The sequence below is a fragment of the Garra rufa genome, chromosome 3 (genome assembly GCF_049309525.1).
Source record: "Garra rufa chromosome 3, GarRuf1.0, whole genome shotgun sequence".
NCBI classification, from domain to species: Eukaryota; Metazoa; Chordata; class Actinopteri; order Cypriniformes; family Cyprinidae; genus Garra; species Garra rufa.
The window spans coordinates 22,502,918-22,523,849 of record NC_133363.1 but is presented as its reverse complement, the minus strand read 5'-3'; the positions used below and the strand labels follow the sequence as shown (position 1 = coordinate 22,523,849).

At 36.8% G+C, this 20,932-nt stretch overlaps 1 protein-coding gene across 1 annotated transcript in view; it reads left to right on the top strand.

The window, feature by feature from the left end:
- arap2 (ArfGAP with RhoGAP domain, ankyrin repeat and PH domain 2) overlaps nucleotides 1-20,932 on the top strand; it is a 121,093-nt gene that overhangs the window by 39,809 nt on the left and 60,352 nt on the right. Inside the window, exons 7-8 of the mRNA XM_073836578.1 lie at nucleotides 2,126-2,300; nucleotides 5,751-5,876. Of these exons, the coding sequence (XP_073692679.1) occupies nucleotides 2,126-2,300; nucleotides 5,751-5,876 (301 nt within the window). The remainder of the gene's footprint in view (nucleotides 1-2,125; nucleotides 2,301-5,750; nucleotides 5,877-20,932) is intronic.

Genomic DNA, 20,932 nt, shown 5'->3' with positions numbered 1-20,932 from the left:
CTTAGCAGTGCATATTAAAAAAATCAGTCGTGGCCAAAAGTTTTGAGAATGACACAAATATTAGTTTTCACAAAGTTTGCTGCTAAACTGCTTTTAGATCTTTGTTTCAGTTGTTTCTGTGATGTACTGAAATATAACCACAAGCACTTCATACATTTCAAAGGCTTTTATCGACAATTACATGACATTTATGCAAAGAGTCAGTATTTGCAGTGTTGGCCCTTCTTTTTCAGGACCTCTGCAATTCGACTGGGCATGCTCTCAATCAACTTGTGGGCCAAATCCTGACTGATAGCAACCCATTCTTTCATAATCACTTCTTGGAGTTTGTCAGAATTAGTGGGTTTTTGTTTGTCCACCCGCCTCATGAGGATTGACCACAAGTTTTAAGATCTGGGGAGTTTCCAGGCCATGGACCCAAAATTTCAACGTTTTGGTCCCCGAGCCACTTAGTTATCACTTTTGCCTTATGGCACGGTGCTCCATCGTGCTGGAAAATGCATTGTTCTTCACCAAACTGTTGTTGGATTGTTGGAAGAAGTTGCTGTTGGAGGATGTTTTGGTACCATTCTTTATTCATGGCTGTGTTTTTGGGCAAAATTGTGAGTGAGCCCACTCCCTTGGATGAGAAGCAACCCCACACATGAATGGTCTCAGGATGCTTTACTGTTGGCATGACACAGGACTGATGGTAGCGCTCACCTTTTCTTCTCCGGACAAGCCTTTTTCCAGATTCCCCAAACAATCGGAAAGAGGCTTCATCGGAGAATATGACTTTGCCCCAGTCCTCAGCAGTCCATTCGCCATACTTTTTGCAGAAGATCAGTCTGTCCCTGATGTTTTTTTTGGAGAGAAGTGGCTTCTTTGATGCCCTTCTTGACACCAGGCCATCTTCCAAAAGTCTTGGCCTCACTGTGCGTGCAGATGCGCTCACACCTGCCTGCTGCCATTCCTGAGCAAGCTCTGCACTGGTGGCACTCCGATCCCGCAGCTGAATCCTCTTTAGGAGACGATCCTGACTTTCTTGGATGCCCTGAAGCCTTCTTAACAAGAATTGAACCTCTTTCCTTGAAGTTCTTGATGATCCTATAAATTGTTAATTTAGGTGCAATCTTAGTAGCCACAATATCCTTGCCTGTGAAGCCATTTTTATGCAACGCAATGATGGCTGTACACGTTTCTTTGCAGGTCACCATGGTTAACAATGGAAGAAAAATGATTTCAAGCATCTCCTTCCTTTTAACATGTCAAGTCTGCCATTCTAACCCAATCAGCCTGACATAATGATCTCCAGCCTTGTGCTCGTCAACATTCTCACCTGAGTTAACAAGACGATTACTGAAATGATCTCAGCAGGTCCTTTAATGACAGCAATGAAATGCAGTGGAAAGTTTTTTCGGGATTAAGTTAATTTTCATGGCAAAGAAGGACTATGCAATTCATCTGATCCCTCTTCATAACATTCTGGAGTATATGCAGAATATGTATATCCTTAAAAGTATTTTCTAAAAAAAAAAAAAAACTATTGACCGGTAGTGTAATTTATTTATTTATTTATTTTTTTACAAAAAATAAAGTAATTTGAAATGATAAAAAATATTCTTTTGTACTTGGTAGTGGCAGGTTTCAGCATTGGAGTACGTATATGTGTATGTGTGTGGTTTACTGTCTCAGTGTCCTTGTTCTCCAGCGGATCTAGCTTGTTGGAGGGGGATCGATAGCTTGGCTGGATCGGGCTGTTTTAGATGAAAGCAGTGTTCGACTGAATTACTCCCGCCAACACTCTCTCTCTCTCTCGCTCTCTCAGAGACACACACTATTGTATTTATTGACTCTTTCCCCCTCAATCTCTTTTTAATTGGACTGACTGCATTCTTTCTGTGGATGCCCCACTTCCTGTCAATGTCAATGTTATTCCGTACCAAGATTCCAAGTAAAGCTGCATGCAACAAATGTTTGTTTGTTTTTTAGAGCTGCAAAACGAGTGGTACTCTGACAATGTTGTTAGTTAATTCATCATGTGCTGTCAGTTTCAGTGTAGTCTTTGCGTGTCCGAAAGTGCTGCTGTGCTCAGTTGTGTTCATTGTACAGTGTTTGTTCCCCTTACTTGTGTTTGTGTTTAAAGGCCCTGTGTGCTGCAGTGGTTCTCCCTGACATCCTGCAAACCATGGCTCTAGTTTTTAGCGGGGCGGATGTGATGTGTGCAACAGGTGACCCCGAATACTCCACCCCATATCTACTGGCTCAGAAAGCAGGCCAGAGACTGCAGATGGAGTTTCTCTACCACAACAAGCTCTCAGGTGTGTTGTGCTTAAAAGAATAGTTCACCAAAAAAATGAAAATTCTGTCATTAATTACTCACCCTCATGTCGTTCTAAACCTGTAAAACCTTTGTTCACCTTCGAAGCACAAATTAGGATATTTTTGATGAATTCCGAGAGCTTTCTGACCCTGCCTAGACAACAACGGAAGCTACGACAATACTTTTTTGTGTGCAGCGAAAACATTTACATTTACACTTTTATCCAAAGCGACTTCCAAAAGAGAATGATGGAAGCAATCAAAATCAACAAAAGAGCAATAACATGCAAGTGCTATGACAAGTCTCATTTAGCCTAACACAGTACATGTCGCAAGTTTTTTTTTAAATTATATAATAAATAAAAAAGGAAAATAGATAGAATAAAAAAGAAACAAAAAGCTAGTGATGCATAATATAGATTTCTGTTTCAAATAAATTCTGTTCTTTAGAACTGTCTTTAAAACAAATGTATCACTGTTTCCACAAATATTAATTAGCATACTACAATGATTTCTAAAGGATCTTGTGGCACTGAAAACTGGAGTATTTGATTCCAAAAATTCTGCTTTGCCATCATAGAAATAAGTTATATTTTAAAGTATATTAATACTGAATAAAGTTATTTTAAATGGTAAAAATATTTTACAATATTACAGTTTTTACAGTATTTCTGATCAAATCTATGCATTCTTGGTGAATGTACATTACCAGTCAAAAGTTTTTGATGTTTTTTTTTAAGAAGTCTTGCATTCATTTGATCCAAACTACACCAAAAACAGTAGCATTTTAAAATATTTTACTGTTTTAAAAAAATGTTTTCTATTTGATTATATTTTAAAATGTAATTTATTAGCATCATTACTCTAGTCACATGATCCATTTTAATATTCTGATTTGCTGCTGAAAAAACATTATTATTGTTATTATTTTGAAATCAGCTGAGAATTTTTTTCTTCATTTTTTTGATGAATAAAAAGTTCAGAAGAACAGCATTTAGCTGAAATAGAAATCTTTTGTAACATAAATGTCTTTATCATCATTTTTGATCAATTTAGAGCATCCTTGCTAGATAAAAGTATTAATTTCTATGATTTATTTTCTTTTTGATGATGATAATAATAATAAAAATAACATGTTTACTAAACAGCAAATCAGCATATTCTAATTATTTCTGAAGGATCATTGAAGAGTGAAGACTGGAGTAATGATGATGAAAATGTGGCTTTGATCACAGTAATGCATTTAATTTAAAATATATTCAAATAGAAAGCAGTTATTTTAAATAGTAAAAATTTTTGACAATATCACTGTTTTCACATTACTGCAGGCTTGGTGAGCAGAAGAGGCTTCTTTAAAAACATTAAAAATCTTGCTGTACAAAATGTATGTGATTTATTTATTTAATGGCAAAACTGAGCTTTCAGGAGCCATTACTCCATTCTTCACTGTCAAATTAAATTTCAGTAATAATTCTAATATGCTGATGTTGCGCTCAACAAACAAATCATACTGTTAATAATGTTAAAAACAGTTGTACTGCTTAATAATTTGTATGGAATCTGTGATCCTTTTTTCAGGATTTTTGATGAATAAAAAGTTCAAAAGAATAGCATTTATTTAAAATAGATATTTTTATTGTAACATTATAACTGTCTTTATTGTCATGTAAATTTTGCATCCTTGATGAGTAAAAGTATTCATTTAATTACTTTACTATGAAAAAAAAAGTCCTGCTGACCCCAAACTGTTTAGAAATTTAAATGCATGCTGTCTGTATTGATTGGTAAAGTCTAATTGGAAACTCTCAAATTTTGATCACAACTGGCATTTCTTATTGCCTGATAGAGGACTTTAACAAACACAGACACACACACACACACACACACACACACACACACACACACACACACACACACACACACACACACACACACACACACACACACACACACACACACACACACACACACACGTTTGTTTTTGTGAATTGTGGGGACATTCCATAGACATAATGGTTTTTATACTGTATAAACGATATTTGCTATCACCCTACACCTTCCCTACACCTAAACCTAGCCCTCACAGGAGACTGTGCATATCTTTACATTCTCAAAAAAACGTATTCTGTATGATTTATAAGCCTTTTGAAAAGCGGGGACATGGGCAATGTCCTCATAAGTCACCCTCTCCTTGTAATACCTATGTCATACCCATGTTATTACACAAATTTGTGTCCTGATATGTCACAAAAACAAACACACTCAAACACACACACACACACACACACACACACACACACACAAATCCTTACCTTAAAATACCATTGCCCTGAACGTGTCTATAATTAGCTGTAGATTGTCTGTGTGTGTGTGTGTGTGTGTCATTACATTGCTCATTTGGGGCCTTTACAGGAAGTGTGCCAACAATCCTAATTAAGCAATTCTCCAATCAGCACAGCCGCAAATGTTTTACAGTGTTCTGCCAATGTTTTGTTAAGCTTACTAACATCGTAACAACAGCAGGACAACATTTGTGTAACCTCTAAATCTGTGTGGAGCTATGGCCTCATTAACTTAATGGCTTGTAAATGTGATTCCCAGTCAGATAATTCAGTCATCATCTTACACACATACACACACGTTCAGCTCGCAACAAGTTCTATTGTTTCTCTCGGATTACTACAGTCTAATGGAAAAATACACATACGCATACATCTGAATACATTACATACTCAGGTTCTCGATTTGCATGTCTGAGGCACGTGTGCAGAGATCGCCAAATTGGACGTCCTCCGTCCTATCTCTTTATCACTTTTAATCCTTCTAATTCGAACAGAGAAGTATTAGTAGCTAGAGGGAAAAGATGGATGGATGGAAAGATCCCTCAATTAAAAGGCTTTTCAATTAAAGTTATTTGAACTTTTTCCATGTTGGCGACTGGAATGTGTGATAAAATCTTGCCGGTCCTGCCGGCCTTCCCGAAGAAAATTGAACCTGAGCATAGTAGCTAATTGAATCAGAATGTGATAAGGTTGTAGGCAGAAAAAAGAGTTAAACGTGAAGGAGGTAGAGTGGAACGAGGGAAGCAGAGTCGAATCGTTTAACCTTGAGCTTCTGTGTTTGGATGGAAGTTTTACAAGCCTTCTAAACAAATACCCTTGGAAAATGAGAAATAAAGATATTAAAATGGATGAAATGTAGCCGTTAAAAGCAGTTTGACACCTTGCACGAAGACTGACTGGTTATCAAGAAGCTTCTGAGGTAAATAGTTTTAAAAAACTTTGAATTTCACTTGAAAGCAGCAGAAATAGCGAGCTGCGTTTGCATATAATGCGACTGATCTCCATATAAACAGCATTTCTCGTCCTCGCCACATTATGGGATTATTCCTAATCAGCTGTTCTCCTTTTTCTTTTTAATCTCTCTCTGTTTTTTCTCTCTCTCTATAGATTTTCCTAAGCTGGAAGCAGTATTTGACAGCAGTTTTTCGACTGATGTTCCTTCTTTTATGGATGGATTTCTGTATTGCTCTGTGAACACCGGGAAGGCCACTCTGGACCGGAAAGGAAGACCTGGTGAGTCCGTCTGTCCTTGCATTTATCCATCCAAACACCCACCTCCTCATTTATCCATTCATCCAAATAATTACCTATGAATATTCATCTGCACTTCCTGTTTATCCTCACCCATGGCTGGAAATGGTTGCACCGTATTTGTGCAATATTATTATGCCCCCCTCCATTCGAGTACTCCATTCTTCTTACACTAAATCCCCCCAAAGATGTTATTCTTTCAAGTATGTTTCCCCATCGTCTGTCTGGCACCCATTGTGCTCATGCTGTTCTCTTCTAAGCATCTGGAGAGGGCCGTTGGTGGTTAGACAGAAGTTCTCTCTAGAGACGGGGCCAGAAAAGGGCCCTACATTAAGCTGGACTCTTGGTGGAGTAACACAAGCATCTGGAGCACATGTTCCACTGTAGGAGCTTGTTTTTTTCCTCCTTCTTTTTTTTCAGCTCGTCTCTATCTTGTATCCCTAGGGACATCTGTCTCAAGCTGTGGTAGCCCGCTTTGGTCCTCAGCCTGTTTTCCCCGATACCACTCTGTGTGTGTGTGTGTGTTTATGAGCACTGGAAATAAGCAAGCTGTGTTTTAGAATTAGACTCTGATAGTTGAAAATGGTTTAATGCAGTTCTAAGTATCTTAAAAGTAAATGTGATGACTGTTTGAAAGTTTAAAGAACGTCTGTTATGATAATAAACAGATGCCTTATTATTCTTTGCGCAGAAAGTAACTTTAGCAAAGTGGATGAGAATCTGGAAACTTTCCTGAGCTGCCAGTACTGTGGTGACTTTTGGAGAAAATCGAAATAAACCATGGTAGCAGATGATGTATAGTTAAAATGCGTTCCTTTGTGAAAAATATGTATGCATAATTGCATTTAATTTGCACTAGTAGTGTACCATTCTTTAACTCTTAAAAGGATTTCCAGTATGATATTTTTGAAATAAAGGACTACATAAATGAATTAAAGAGAGTACACTTTCATGACTATGTTTTATAACATAGTAAGTACACTTTTTTAAAAGTGTACATTGTAATAATGTCAAATTAAACATTTTAAATAAATTTGATAACTGTTTCATTAATATTTTAATGTGTTAATTAATATACTAAAGCACATGTAAAGGACTAGATTATAAATACTGTAACAATGTATTTGTTATTCGATATTACATTTAATACATTTTAAAAGTACTAAATAGCATCTTCCTCATTAAAAATGTTACACATTTAAGTACATAATATGCACTGCTGTTGAAAAATCAGTAAGATTTTTAATGTTTTTTAAAGACTTTTCTGCTGATGAAGGCTCTATTTATTTGACCAAAAATACAGAAAAAACAGTGATATATTATTGCCATTTAAAATAGAGCTTTTCTATTTTAATATAGTTTAAAATATAATTTATTCCTGTGAGTGGAAACATTTGTGTGTGTGTGTGTGTGTGTGTGTGTGTGTGTGTGTGTGTTTTTGAAAACATATATTTTGATATTATTTTGCAGTTTAATTCAAATATAAATCTTTTGTGAAAATATAGACTAATGTTCAAAGTTTGGGGTCAGTCATCTTTTTCTTTCTTTCTTTAAAAGAAATTAATGCTATTATTAAAGACTTATATTGTTAGAGAATATGTATATTTTAAATAAATGTTTTTCTTTTAAACTTTGAATTTATTAAAGAATCCTGAAAAAATATCACAGGTTGCAAAAAAATATTTAGCAGCACAACTTTTTCCAGCATTGGTAATAAACCAGCATATTAGAATGATTTCTGAAGGATCGAAATCAGATTTGCATCACAGAAATAAATTATATTTTAAAGTATAATAAAATATAAATTGCAATAATATTTCATAATATTACTTTTTCTGTATTTTTGATCAAATAAATGAAACTTTGAGCATAAGCGGCAGTGTGCATGTTTAAGTCTGAGTTAGTTTACCATAAATTATTTTCAGTACTTTAAACAGAAACCATACTTCCACATCCACATATTAAAGTAATTCTGAAATTCCATATACATATGTACTAAAGTTCTACTTAAGTGGGTCGAAGGACTCTAAAGCTAACTATATTTAATATAAATTTGAACTATAATACAACATGCGATAACATGCAGTTAAGTGTTCGAAAACATTACATTCAGTTTGGTCTTTCAAAATGTAGAGTTAAGTTTGTATATTCTTTTAATCTGTTTAGTAAGTACTCTTTTTAAAAGTAGGCTAAAGTAAAAATTTTCACAAGTGCTGTTATAGAAAAAAAACTTTGGCTTGTGAATTTTTAAAACAGACAAAAAGAGCAATATCGGAGACCAAAATATCATAGTTATGTAAGGCTGGCTTTTAACTTGGGCCAGTAATCAGCCACCTAGTACCAACCCTAGCCACCACAATGTATCATTCTAGAAAACAATCACCTTTGTAACCGCATGACAATACCCTGGCAGCCACTTACAACACACTAGCATAGTAGTGGTGACTTTTGCAAGTACCGCTCTTGCAGAAAAAAAAAACTTCTCAAAATATGACAATCCTTTAGTTCTCTTGTTTAGAAACAGTAGGTCAGACAACATTGTCTGATTTGTGCTGATTTACAGATATAGAGAATCATTATTTGCTGCCCCTTCCCTGCCCTTTTATATTATTTACAGATTTTGTTCTTGTAAAGCAACATTGTAATAAAATATCTTACATGCCTCTATACAAGAATTGTGATGTCACAGCTAAAAATACCTTGTTATTTCGTTTATTATAAAAAAAACATAGTGTGGAGACACATTAATGCTGTTTTAATAGTAGAGTACCTTTTGAAATATTCAGAGGTACTACTTAAACAGTCCATTTAAGCTTGTTTAATCAACAGGAAATTGTTGCTTGTGCAAAAAGGACTTTCTTTTTTTAAAGCTCTTCCATTGAGGTTGCCTTAAAGCCTTTTACGCTAATAGTCTAAAATGCTCTATATAAAACCTAATGTCAATAATTTATGGTTTCGTCCTGGGGATTTTAATAAAAGCACAGTCTGCTGGATTTGAGGTTGTCCGGTTGTTGCACTGACTTCACTTTTAACATTTTTGTGTAACAAGGAAATATGATGAAGGGGCAATATATTTTTTAAATAGATAACTACCCAGTGATTTGTATTCATAATTCAATCTAAGCCATATTTTTCTGCCACACTGAGATACTGTGACACTACTGAAAATGTAGCATAGCAAATTAGCTCAAAAGGAAATGTATATACATAATTACCATTAATATTAATTAACTATGATTATTTATATCAGCTGCCAGACAGTAACTGTAGCAGAAGTAATATCTGTTCATACAGCAAAAATTCAATATAATTTCATATCTCTTTAAGAAATGTTATTTTTGTGGTCATTGAAAATAACTTTTTATATGGTACTAATGCATGTGGCAAGATCGGTTTGTTACAGGGACATTATCTGCATGCATCATAATCAGACCTCAGTGAATATACTAAAAATATTGGCACCCCTGCATTTCTGTCAGATAATGTACTAATTCTCCTAGACAATTGTTGCAATTACAAATGCTTTGGTATTCTCGAGTTTATTTCTTTTGTTTGCATTGGAACAGCACAAAAAAAGCTGAGAAAAAAGGCCACAAAAATACTGGACAAAAATATTGGCACCTTTTCAGAATCTTCGGAAATAATTGTATCTCAAGCATGTGATGCTTCTTTAATTTATAATTAAACTCACCTGTAATAATTCACAGGTCCTGGCAATATAGAAATAACACTTGCAACCAGTTAAAATGGGGAGAAGTTGAGTTAACCTTTGTGTTGTGTGTCTATGTGTACCACACTGAGCATGGAGAAAATATCGAAGAGTAAAGAATTGAGGATTTGAGAACCAAAATTGTGGAAAAGCATGGACTGTCTCAAGGCTACAAGTTGTCCACTGTGCGCAACAATTATCAAGAAGTTTACAGCCCATGGCACTGTAGCTAATATCCCTGGACATGGACGAAAGAGAAAAATTGATGAAAGATGAGGGATAAAGAACTTCGGCCAACTTCCAAACAAGTTCAAGCTGATCTGCAGAGGCAGGGTGCAACAGTGCCAGCTCGCACTATCCGTCACTATCTGAATGAAAACAGACGCTATGGTAGGAGACCCAGAAGGACCCCGAAAAGTCAGTCAAACATCGTGGGGGTTCACTGGTATTTTGGGGTTGCTTTGCTGCCTCAGGCACTGGATGTCTTGACTGTGTGCATGGCATTATGAAATCCGAAGACTACCAAGGAATTTAGGGCCCAGTGTCAGAAAGCTGGGACTCCGTCAGAGATCATGGGTCTTACAGCCAGACAATGACCCTAAGCATGTTTCAGAAAGCACCCAAAAATGGTTTAAGACAAAGCACTGGAGAGTTCTGAAGTGACCAGCAGTGAGTTCATATCTATATTCCATAGAGCACCTGTGGAGAGATCTCAAAACAGCAGTTGGGAGAAGAAACCCTTCTAATCTGAAAGACCTGGTGCAGTTTGCACAAGAGTGGTCCAAAATTCCAGTAGAGAGCTGTAAGAAACTCATTGATGGTTATAGGAAGTGATTTATGTCAGTTATTTTTTTTTTTTTTGGCTACCAAATATTTAGTTAAAGGAACACTCCACTTTTTTTGGAAATAGGCTCATTCTCCACCTCCCCCCGAGTTAATAAATTGAGTTTTACCATTTTGAAATCCATTCAGCCGTTCTCCTGTTCTGGCGATATCACTTTTAGCATAGCTTAGCATAGATCATTGAATCCTATTAGACCAATAGCATCGCGTTCAAAAATGACCAACGAGTTTCCATATTTGTTGTATTTAAAACTTGACTCTTCTGTAGTTATATCATGTACTAAGACCGGTGGAAATGCAAAGCTGCGAGTTTCTAGGCTGATAAGATTAGGAACTACACTTCCATTCCGGCGTAATAGTCAGGGAAGTTTGCTGCCGTAATATGGCCAGAGCAGGCGGAGTATTATCAGAAATGAGTTCCCAGCTAGTTTAGCATTTGCACATGTGCTGCGTGGTATTACTGCTCCTGCTTCAGCCTTATTACGGCAGCAAACTTCCTTGACTATTACGCCGGAATGGGAGTGTAGTTCCTAAACTTATCAGCCTAGAAAATTGAAGCTTTGCATTTCCGCCGGTCTTAGTACACGATATTACTACAGAAGAGTCAAGTTTTAAATAGGACAAATATCGAAACTCGTTGGTCATTTTTGAACGTGATTCTATTGGTCTAATAGGATTCAATGATCTATGCTAAGCTATGCTAAAAGTGATATCGCCAGAACAGGAGAACGGCTGAATGGATTTCAAAACGGTAAAACTCAACTTATTAACTCGGGGGGAGTTGGAGAATGAGCCTATTTCCAAAAAAAGTGGAGTGTTCCTTTAAGGGTGTCAAAAATGTTGTGTAGTCCTGTGTAGAATGTCTCAGATTTGGCCTTTTAGAGGTTCAAGCTCATAGCGCTGAAACTCTATTGTAATTGTTAGAATGGCCAAATATCAGCAATCCCCACATAAAACTGATTGTGCAGACCAAACCATAAGTCGTAGAGACTTGAAACTTGGAGGGATTGTAGTACCCACAACCTCTACAATGTCTCCCTCTACAGCGAACACAAGTACGAAATTGCTTGTAACTCCTAAACTGTCAGCCGCAAACTCAAGGGTCTTATGGCGTTAAAACCCTTTGCTTACGCCGGACAGAATGCATGTCACAGATTCAATCGTGAGCCTGTGAAAATTTTGGGTATTTTGCATTTTTTGAAAAACCTACTTTCACAAACTAGTCATAGATTTTTCGCATGATCGGAACCAAACCAGTGCAGGAAGATTGTCTGGAGAGCGGCTATCAATAATTATTTAAAAAAAAAGCTGTACTTTCGATTTACCATTGCAAAGGGATGCCAAAGCATTCAAAAGGGGTGTGGCCACTTTTAAGTTAATGGAGGCTGATCAGAACGAAACTCTGTGGGCCTGTTTGTCTCACGGTCTCAAAGGTCTGTGAGAAAATATCACATTTTTCAAGGACGTAAATAGTTGTACATTGCACAGTTTTTCGCACATTCACGCGATATTCATATCATACAACAGAACTCTAGGTTTTTTCGTTCAATCTGGAAAAAAACCCACTGCAGTACAATTCTCTGGACTCTGCAGGTCAATAATTATAAAAAATGTTGACATTTTCCCTTTGGAAAGCTATAATGCAGTCGTTTAGAAAAGGGGCCTGTCTGAATTTATCTTAAATCCTGTAAGCCTAAAGGAAAATCAAAACTTTACGAAACCTGCTGAGCACATGCGACAGATGATTCTAAACAAGCATGCAAAGTTTTAAGGAGATCAGATGTCAGCTGGCGCTATAACAGTCATAACCGTTAAAAACATAATATTTCTATGGTAAATTACCAAAAATGCTTTTTTTAAATAATTGATTTAGGTGGTTACAAGCTTGCTAAATAATGTCTTTTTTCATACGTGCTTAAATGCCTTAAATCGCTTGAACCCCGGTAATGGCTGCTTGCAGCTATATTTATCTCTGTTTTTTGTGTTATAAACATGAGAATACTAAAGCATTTGTAATTGCAGCAATTTTCTGGAAGAAATGTAGGGTAATTTTTGCCCATGACTGTACATGGGGGAAGGGCAAGTGAGAGTGAATGAACGAAACCATGAGAGAAACATGGAATGAAGCTATGAAAAAAGTCATTCAACCATCTGCACAGAGCCATCACAAGGGGTCCACAGCTTATACTAAACCTCTGTTTCATTTAGTTAAATATACAATACTTGCATTCCCTTGGCCATTAAATTAGGGTCTGGATGCAGGCTCAGATGAAAGCCTTAATGGTTCAACAGTTTGAAGATGTTGCATTCACGTTCTTCCGGGTTGAAAGTCCTTCAGGGACAAACTCCAAAAAATGTTCTTTTGATTCGGTTTTGTCCAGCCGTTACAGTAGTTTAATTAGGGTCGCCGTTGTTTATTTGTTTTGAACACTGAATGTAACACATGATCAGAAAACACAACCTTCAAAACCTTTGATTTCCGATTTAAACTTAAGTGCTTCAGTACTTACGTATTCGAAAGATTCAAGGTTCACAGTTTGTGTCCTGTTTCTGTTTGTAGCAGTTCAGTTTTTTTGAACTCACAGAGATGTGATCCAATAATGTGTCTTTTGTTCTTCGTGTCTCTGTTACACTACTTCCTGAAATCTAACAACACAAAGGCAAAGGTACATGTTTTCCATATATTTGGCATTGATAAGGGTCTCATAAATTATTCACAGCAGTATTCTGCAGCATTAATGGATTACTGTAATACTGGTTATCATTGTAGATATTTTGATTGTGGGTGTGCATACATTTGTGTGTTTAGGGCCTGTGCACCATTCAGCATTGTAAGATGTTCACAAAAACAACATATGGTGTATTTCCAGAAACATTATATAAATAATCAATCTTTGAATTGCCACCTATAGAAATTTGTATTTAATAATATAATATTATATGGACCATGTGTGTGCACGTTGTGAAAGAGTGTGTTTTTCTGGGTGTCTTTGCTGAGCTTCCGCTGACACCCGCAGAGGAATCGTGCTTTTAGGGGAAGAGGAGAAAACAACCACATCTGCCCCTTTATAAATCATGCAGCGGTATTCCTCAATGTGTGTGTGTACTTGTGAAACGCCCCATGCTCTAAAGGGGATAATGCATCTGAAACAAGCTCCTATTGCCTGTCACTGCTGGTAGCTGTGTGTCTCAGAGCCGGGGCAACTTCTCAATCGAGACTCATTCATTTCTTTCATCTGGATCAATGTTGCGATCCTTTCATAGCAAACAATGTCCATCCGCAAATGAAAGAGGTCCCTATGAGGTTTCCGCCTGTGTAAATGCTAAAATAAGATTATTTTGAGGCACGGCCATTGATGACTGAAGCTTCTGAACTGAGCTATGCTGGGCTCCAGACACCAAACTCACATGAATATGAGTCACTTTACTCACACATTAAAAATAAATGCTTACAACGATTTGACCTTTAGATTTTCTTTCAGCAGTCTCTCAACAGTTTTACACTAAGGTCTATTTCACTCTGCACGTGAAAGCAGCTTGTGTTTATTTTTGCATCCATGTTATTAGGTTACAGTATTTACACTGCTTTGCCCTAGCAAAGTGGTTTTGTGTACTGGGAGCGTAGGTGTGTGTTTTGGTGCTGGCTCTTTTTCAGCTTGTGCTAAATTGAACTCGGCAGAAAACGCATTTAAACCTATTTTTCAGAATGATCTTTGTAATATAGCTGTTCACCCAAAAATGACAATTACCCCATGATTTACTTACCCTCAACCCATCCTGGGTGTATATGACTTTCTTCTGTCAGACAAATACAATCAGAGTTATATTAAAAAAATGTATTGGCTCTTCCAAGCTTTATAATGGCAGTGAATGGGGTTTAAGATTTTGAAGCCCAAAAAACTGTCCATCCATCATAAAAAGTGCTCCACACCACTCCACTCTCTCATTAATGCACATACAACAGTTAGTGGAATCTAGAGATTACAGTATATAAAGTTTTAAATATGGATATTTGTATTACACAAATGCATTGATTTGCTTCAGAAGGCCTTTATTAACCCCCCAAAGCCGCATAGATCACTTGCTTGATGTATAGATTAAGTTTTTTGGGCTTCAAAATCTTTAGCCCCATTCATTATAAAGGTTGTAGGAGCCAGGACATTTTTAAAGATAACTTGTATTCGTCTGAAAGAAGAAAGTCATTTACACCTAGAATGGCTTGAGTGTGAGTAAATCATGGGGCAATTTTCATTTTTGGGTAAACTATCCCTTTAAATCAATATAAACTACTTCAGTAAACTGCTCTTGTGTTGTTTAAAGGCGTTTGTTGGGCTCTACGCACACATAGCGACTGCACTGTCTATTCAGTAAATCTGACACAATCCAGCTGATTCAATTAATTTATAGCTCAGTTTAGGGTTTAGTGTCATTCTGTGTAGATTAATTACCATCTGGAGGTAAATGTAATTCTACTCCTCATGTTACATATCTCCTCATAAATTACATTTCATGTTCATCAAGTTTGTAACAATTCTCAGTGAACAATCCTTGAAAATTTTACAGTTTGAGTTTGTATGTATGTATGTACGTGTGTGTGTGTGTGTGTGTGTGTACCTGGTATTCATCACGTTGTGGGGACCAAATGTCCCCACAAGGATAGTAATACCAGTAGATTTTGATCTTGTGGGGACATTTCTCAGGTCCCCATGAGGAAACAGGCTTATAAATCATGCACAATTAGTTTTTTTGAGGAAGTAAAAGTATGCACAATCTCCTGTGAGGGCTAGGTTTAGGTGTAGGGTAGGTGTAGGGCCATAGAAAATACGGTTTGTACAGTATAAAAACCATTACGCCTATGGAATGTCCCCATAAAACATGTAAACCCAACGTGTGTGTGTGTGTGTGTGTGTGTGTGTGTGTATATATATATATATAGTGCTTGCCCTTCAATCTTTTTTCACATTTTACATTGCTGTCTTATGTTAAACTGTTTTTCACATCAGTCTGCACTCCATGCACCATAATGACAAAGCAAAAACTAAATTGTTACAACTTGATACATTTATTTAAAAAAAAAAAATAAGTACATTGCATAAGTATTCATACCCTTAACTCAGTACTTAGTTGAAGCACCTTTACAGCCTCAAGTTTTTTGGGGTGTGATGCAACAAGGTTTGCACATCACATCACAGCTCTGTCAGCTTGGATGGGGTCTGGCAGGCATTTTCAGGTTTATCCAGAAATGTTTGATTTGGTTCAAGCCCAGGCTGTGGCAGGGTCACTTAAGGACATTCACAAGTTGTCTATAAGCCACTCTTGCTGTGTGTTTAGGGTCATTGCCCTGTTGGAAGGTGAACCTTCTACCCAGTCTGAGGTTCTGAATCCTCTGGACTGGGTTTTCAGCAAGGCTATCTCAATATTTTGGTGCATTGAGAGTCCCTCAGTCTTTGCCTCTGAAAACAGTCCCACAGCATGAAGTTGCTACCACCATACTTCACTGGTGGGTTTCTACTCATCAGGTGATGAGCAGTGCCTGGTTTCCTTAAAACATGATGCTTGGAATTGAGGTTCATCAGATCAGAGAATCTTGTTTCTCACAGTCTGAGGGTCTTTTAGGTGCTTTTTTTGCAAATTCCAAATGTGTTTTCATGTGTTTTCACTGAGGAGAGGATTAAGTCCTGTCACACCACCATAAAGCCCAGATCAGTGAAATGTTACAGTGATGTTTGTTCTTCTGTAAGAACTTCTCCTATCTGCATATATGATCATGGAGCTCAACTAGAGTGACCATCAGGTTCTTGGTCACCATTCTAGCAAGACTTTCTCCATCAATTGCTTATTTTGCCATGAGGCCAGCTCTAGGAAGAGTCCTAGTTGTTCCAAACTTCTTCCATTATGAATAATTCCACTTGAAGTTCAGTAACATCTACAAGCGATATGAATGGTCCCAAGCTAAATTTCAACTGTTCTTTCAAATGAATACTTATTCAATGGAATCATTTCAGATATTTATTTCTAATAAGTGTGCTAACTTGTTACAAACATGTTTTTTGCTTTGCCAATATGGTGTATGGAGTGTAGATTGATGTTGAAAAAAAAGTTATTTAAAAGCAGTTTAACGTAAGACTGCAACATAACAAAACATGAAAAAAATGAAGGGGTTTGAATACCTTCGAAAGGCACTGTATATGCTTTGTTTCCATGGCTCTTTCTGCTTTTCACTATTGGTGAAATATTACCTAATTGAGTGACTCTAAACAGCACATCCAGCTCTCAGCCCTGTCTACCCATATAACCTTGGATGATCACAGGTAAAGACAGCCATGGCCTATGGGTGTATACAAATCTGCAGAGAAAATAAGCTTGACATAACAGAAATAAAGGCGATTTACACATCTTTCAGGAATGCTCCAGCCTATTCAAGATTCAAGCACATGTTAGATATGTATGAAGTATCTAAATGTGCAGCTTTGCTTTTGAAAAGCCTTTCATATCTTCTTTATATCATTTCAAAATTTTAAGAGGCTTGACCCCAGCAACTCAGCCTGTATTGAGATGTTGATGTGAAATGTTTTCAATGGTTCCAGTTCACATAAAGACACTGACGAAGTTGAAGTAGACAAAGACCCCTTGCCCACATGTAGTGCAAATTCAAATATAATGACTAATGACACTTCTCCAAGCACTGGTTCATAGATTATATATCCATACCCTTTGTAAACAAGAAAATGAAAAGACAGTGACAAGAGGGTTTGCGTGCACTTGCTGTGATGGCATTTGAGCTGGAAAGGTTCAGACAGATGAGGTGAAGAGGTGTGAGGGAAATAAATACCAGCAATTTATTGTATTACGCCACACTCGCTACTGAGAGACGGCCACATTGGATAGTTGTTGATACTAAATGCCAGCTGCCTGTGGACTTGTGTGCATGTGTACGTACACGTCACATTAGTGTGTTGTGATATTGCCAAACGGTCACCAAATACCAAGTCTGTCACTTGAAGTTTCTCACTGATCAACATGTTGTTTCCTACCATCACTTTAAAAGTTAAATATCACTCTGCGTGTCACATGGATAACCCCTCTTTGCCTATAATTTAGTGTCTCTTAACTCTCGTCTTGACATTGCAGACAGAACAGTTTGTTCCCCCACAAAACCCAGCTAACTGGATTAATGAAGTGCCAGAGTTGTAGATGAATCGGGTGAGGCATTGTCAGGAACAAAACATTGTGTCACTGTATCACGAGGATGGAGTTAAGATCCACTACTTTGTCTAATAGCTTCCCTCTGGAAACTTCGCACAACCCTTTCCGCTGAGAAAGAGACCATCAGCATTTTCACAAGACAAATGACAGTTGTATTATATGAAAATGACTTAAGCTCTGAATATTTTAGAGTGTGTTGAACAAAGCTAGTATTACTTAACTTAATGTAATAGTTAGAAAAAGAGTGTAACATCTCATTTAAATATTTATGATGAACAGAAGCTCTCTCAGATTGGGGAGAATCTTTTGTATTTTAGTGCTTAACATGCCTTGATGTGTCTTTTATATATTTAAACTGCACTTTTATGTGACGTCAAACAGGGTTTTGTTGAATCTTTGAACCTCTTTAAAGGCATTCCGATTCAAAAAGGGAAATATCAGTGGTTTGATATTTCTCATAATGAAATATCAGTAGTATAAATGTGTGCTTTGGGAGGAAACTGTTACTTCTTGCTTTTGATTTTATTAAAAAGGGTCTCATCAGATTTACTTTGTAAAAGCCACTTTCAGTGTTGAGTTAAAGCACTTAGAAAATCATGTAATTTTGTCCTGATCTGTACATTAAATGTCACAACCTGTCCTGCCCCCTGCAAGTGGCTGTGCAATGTAAGAGTGGTGAAGTGGGTAATACGTGTGGCTCATAATTAGAAAATTGCTGACTGAAAGAACTGAGCCAATAAGTGAACTGTATAGATAGGACACTAGGGATTTAAGTGTCTGATAAATTATTTATTACTTGAACGCAAACATAATAAGTTAGATGAGCTTGAATTCATTGAGTACATTTGAATAATGCATGGATAAGCCACTTGGCATTTTTAAGTTATAATTATTTAGATCATTTCCATTTTTTTTTTCTTTGCAAAGAAAGAAACTTTCTGGTTGCTCTTTATAGATTGTAATATCTTTAAAATAGTAGTATATAAAGAATTCATAACATGGTGCAAATGTATTAATACTTATGGGATAATCCATCATATAAAGGGCTGTGAAACTGCAGTACAGTGATACAGTATACCCACTTAAAGAAAATAGTTTGAATCTTATGTGTCTTTTATCCATTGTTACCACTGGCCTTCTTTAGAAACACTGGTTTCTTTGAGTGGCCTATGCAGTTTTATTATAGCAAGCAAATTCTAAAGCGTACTGTGAAGATACACACTGTTGTTCAAAAGTTTGGGATCAGTAAGACCTGTAATGTTTTTTTTTTAAACCCAGAAAAAAACTGTAATATTGAGAAATGTTATTACAAAAGTTTCATCAGCCATTACTCCAGTCTTAAGTGTCACATGATCCTTCAGAAATCATTCTAATATGCTGTTTTTTTATTAGAATCTATGTTGGCAACAGGTGTGCTGCCATTCTTTTTTAAATTACAGCTAAACTGTCAAATACACACAAGCTTATGTTAAAAACACTCATGAGTTACGAAAACAGATGTTTATGTCAGTGAAGGTAAACAGCTGAGAAAATAAATCGCATGTTAACAGTAAGAGACAGAATAACAACAAAAAACTCATCCACAACCCATTTTCAATGCCCTGGCTGAGGGAAGAAGGTTCTAACCCAAGATTTGACGGTACATAGTCCTGTCCATTGTCCCGTCCATCGTCCCTTTGATGCGGTGCAGTTGTCCTGTCCCCTTAGCAGAAGAACACCCCCAAAGCATAATGTTTCCATCTCCATGTTTGACAGTTTGGATGAGGTTCTTGGGGTCATAGGCAGCATTACTCCTCCTCCAAACGAGTTGAGTTGATGCTAAAGAGCTTGATTTTGGTCTCATCTGACCACAACACTTTAACCAAGTTCTCTTCTGAATCATTCAGATGTTCATTGGCAAACTTCAGACAGGCCTGTACATTTCCTTCACGGCATAGTGTTTCACTAATTGTTTTCTTGGTGACTATGGTCCCATCTGCCTTGAGGTCATTGACAAGATTCGTCACCGTTCTCATGATCATTGAAACTCCACGAGGTGAGATCTTGCATGGAACCCCAGACTGAAGGAGATTTGACAATTATTTTGTGTTTCTTCCATTTGCAAATAAATGCACCAAAACTTAAACAATAAAATAAAAACAGAAAATCACTCACTCTGAACTGAATAATTTCTGCAGCTCTAATAAGAAGATATTTCTTACTTGAGTTCTGCATTTAAGTGCTCTGGTGTGAAGATAACATGAGAAATTGTGTGCAGTTTTCTTAGGGCGGGGCCTGTAAAAAGAATTAGAAAAAAACGAGCAGGTGGATTTTTATCATTATGCTGTGATTTTGTTCACACACTGCCAACTAGGGCTGTCCTCGACTAAAGATTTTTCTGGTCGAGTAGTAGTCGTTCATTTTAAGCATTAGTCGACTATTAGTTGCACGTTTATTAATAAACCATATAAATCATAACAATGAGCCGTTAATTGCCTACATAGCCTAATAATTGCTTAAGCACACAAAAAAAGCTTGCCACAGTGGACTGCCAGATATAGTAATTATGAATGTGTCAAAGAAAACAGCAAGGGCTTTAACATTTTAATAATTTGATACGCTACTGTTTTCTTTGCTTTTGGCTTAATAGAAAAAGTCAGTGACACTGACTCGTCATCTCCGCAGTAGTGATGCATCTGTATGCATGTTTCATATGATTACATAATCTGAGAATATTTGTTTTTTTATTTGAATTAGTTCACTTAAAAGTGGACATTTCACACACTATAGACATTTTTCATGTCTGTGCGGCAAGTATACACAGATTTTCTGAGTTTTGTGCTCAAGTTCACAGAGACTGAGTTTGCTTTCATTATTTTACAAAAGTGCAACGTTTCTTTGTTGTTTTCAGAAGTTACAAAAATTTAGATTACATATTTAAAAGATGAAATACTCATCTGTATGACCAAAAATGACAGAGTATTATAAGAGCAAGTGACCACAACGGCACCTCCATCTGTCATGCAGTATGCATGATACTGTTCATCTTTGACACTTTGCACGAACACTTGAATAGCACTAATTTTTCTAGGCTAACATTAGATTGAGCTAAGATGTAAAGCTGCTACTACATACATCTTTTAGATTAAAAGCCATATTTGAGGTCGTAGGTGAATGGCCATATTTGAATGATAGGTGAGTGTTTAGATGTCCTGCCCGATGTACTGTACTACCAAAGACCAGCCGTTAACGACCTGTCAGTCACGGACTGCGTGATTTCACAGTACACACTAAGTGACTA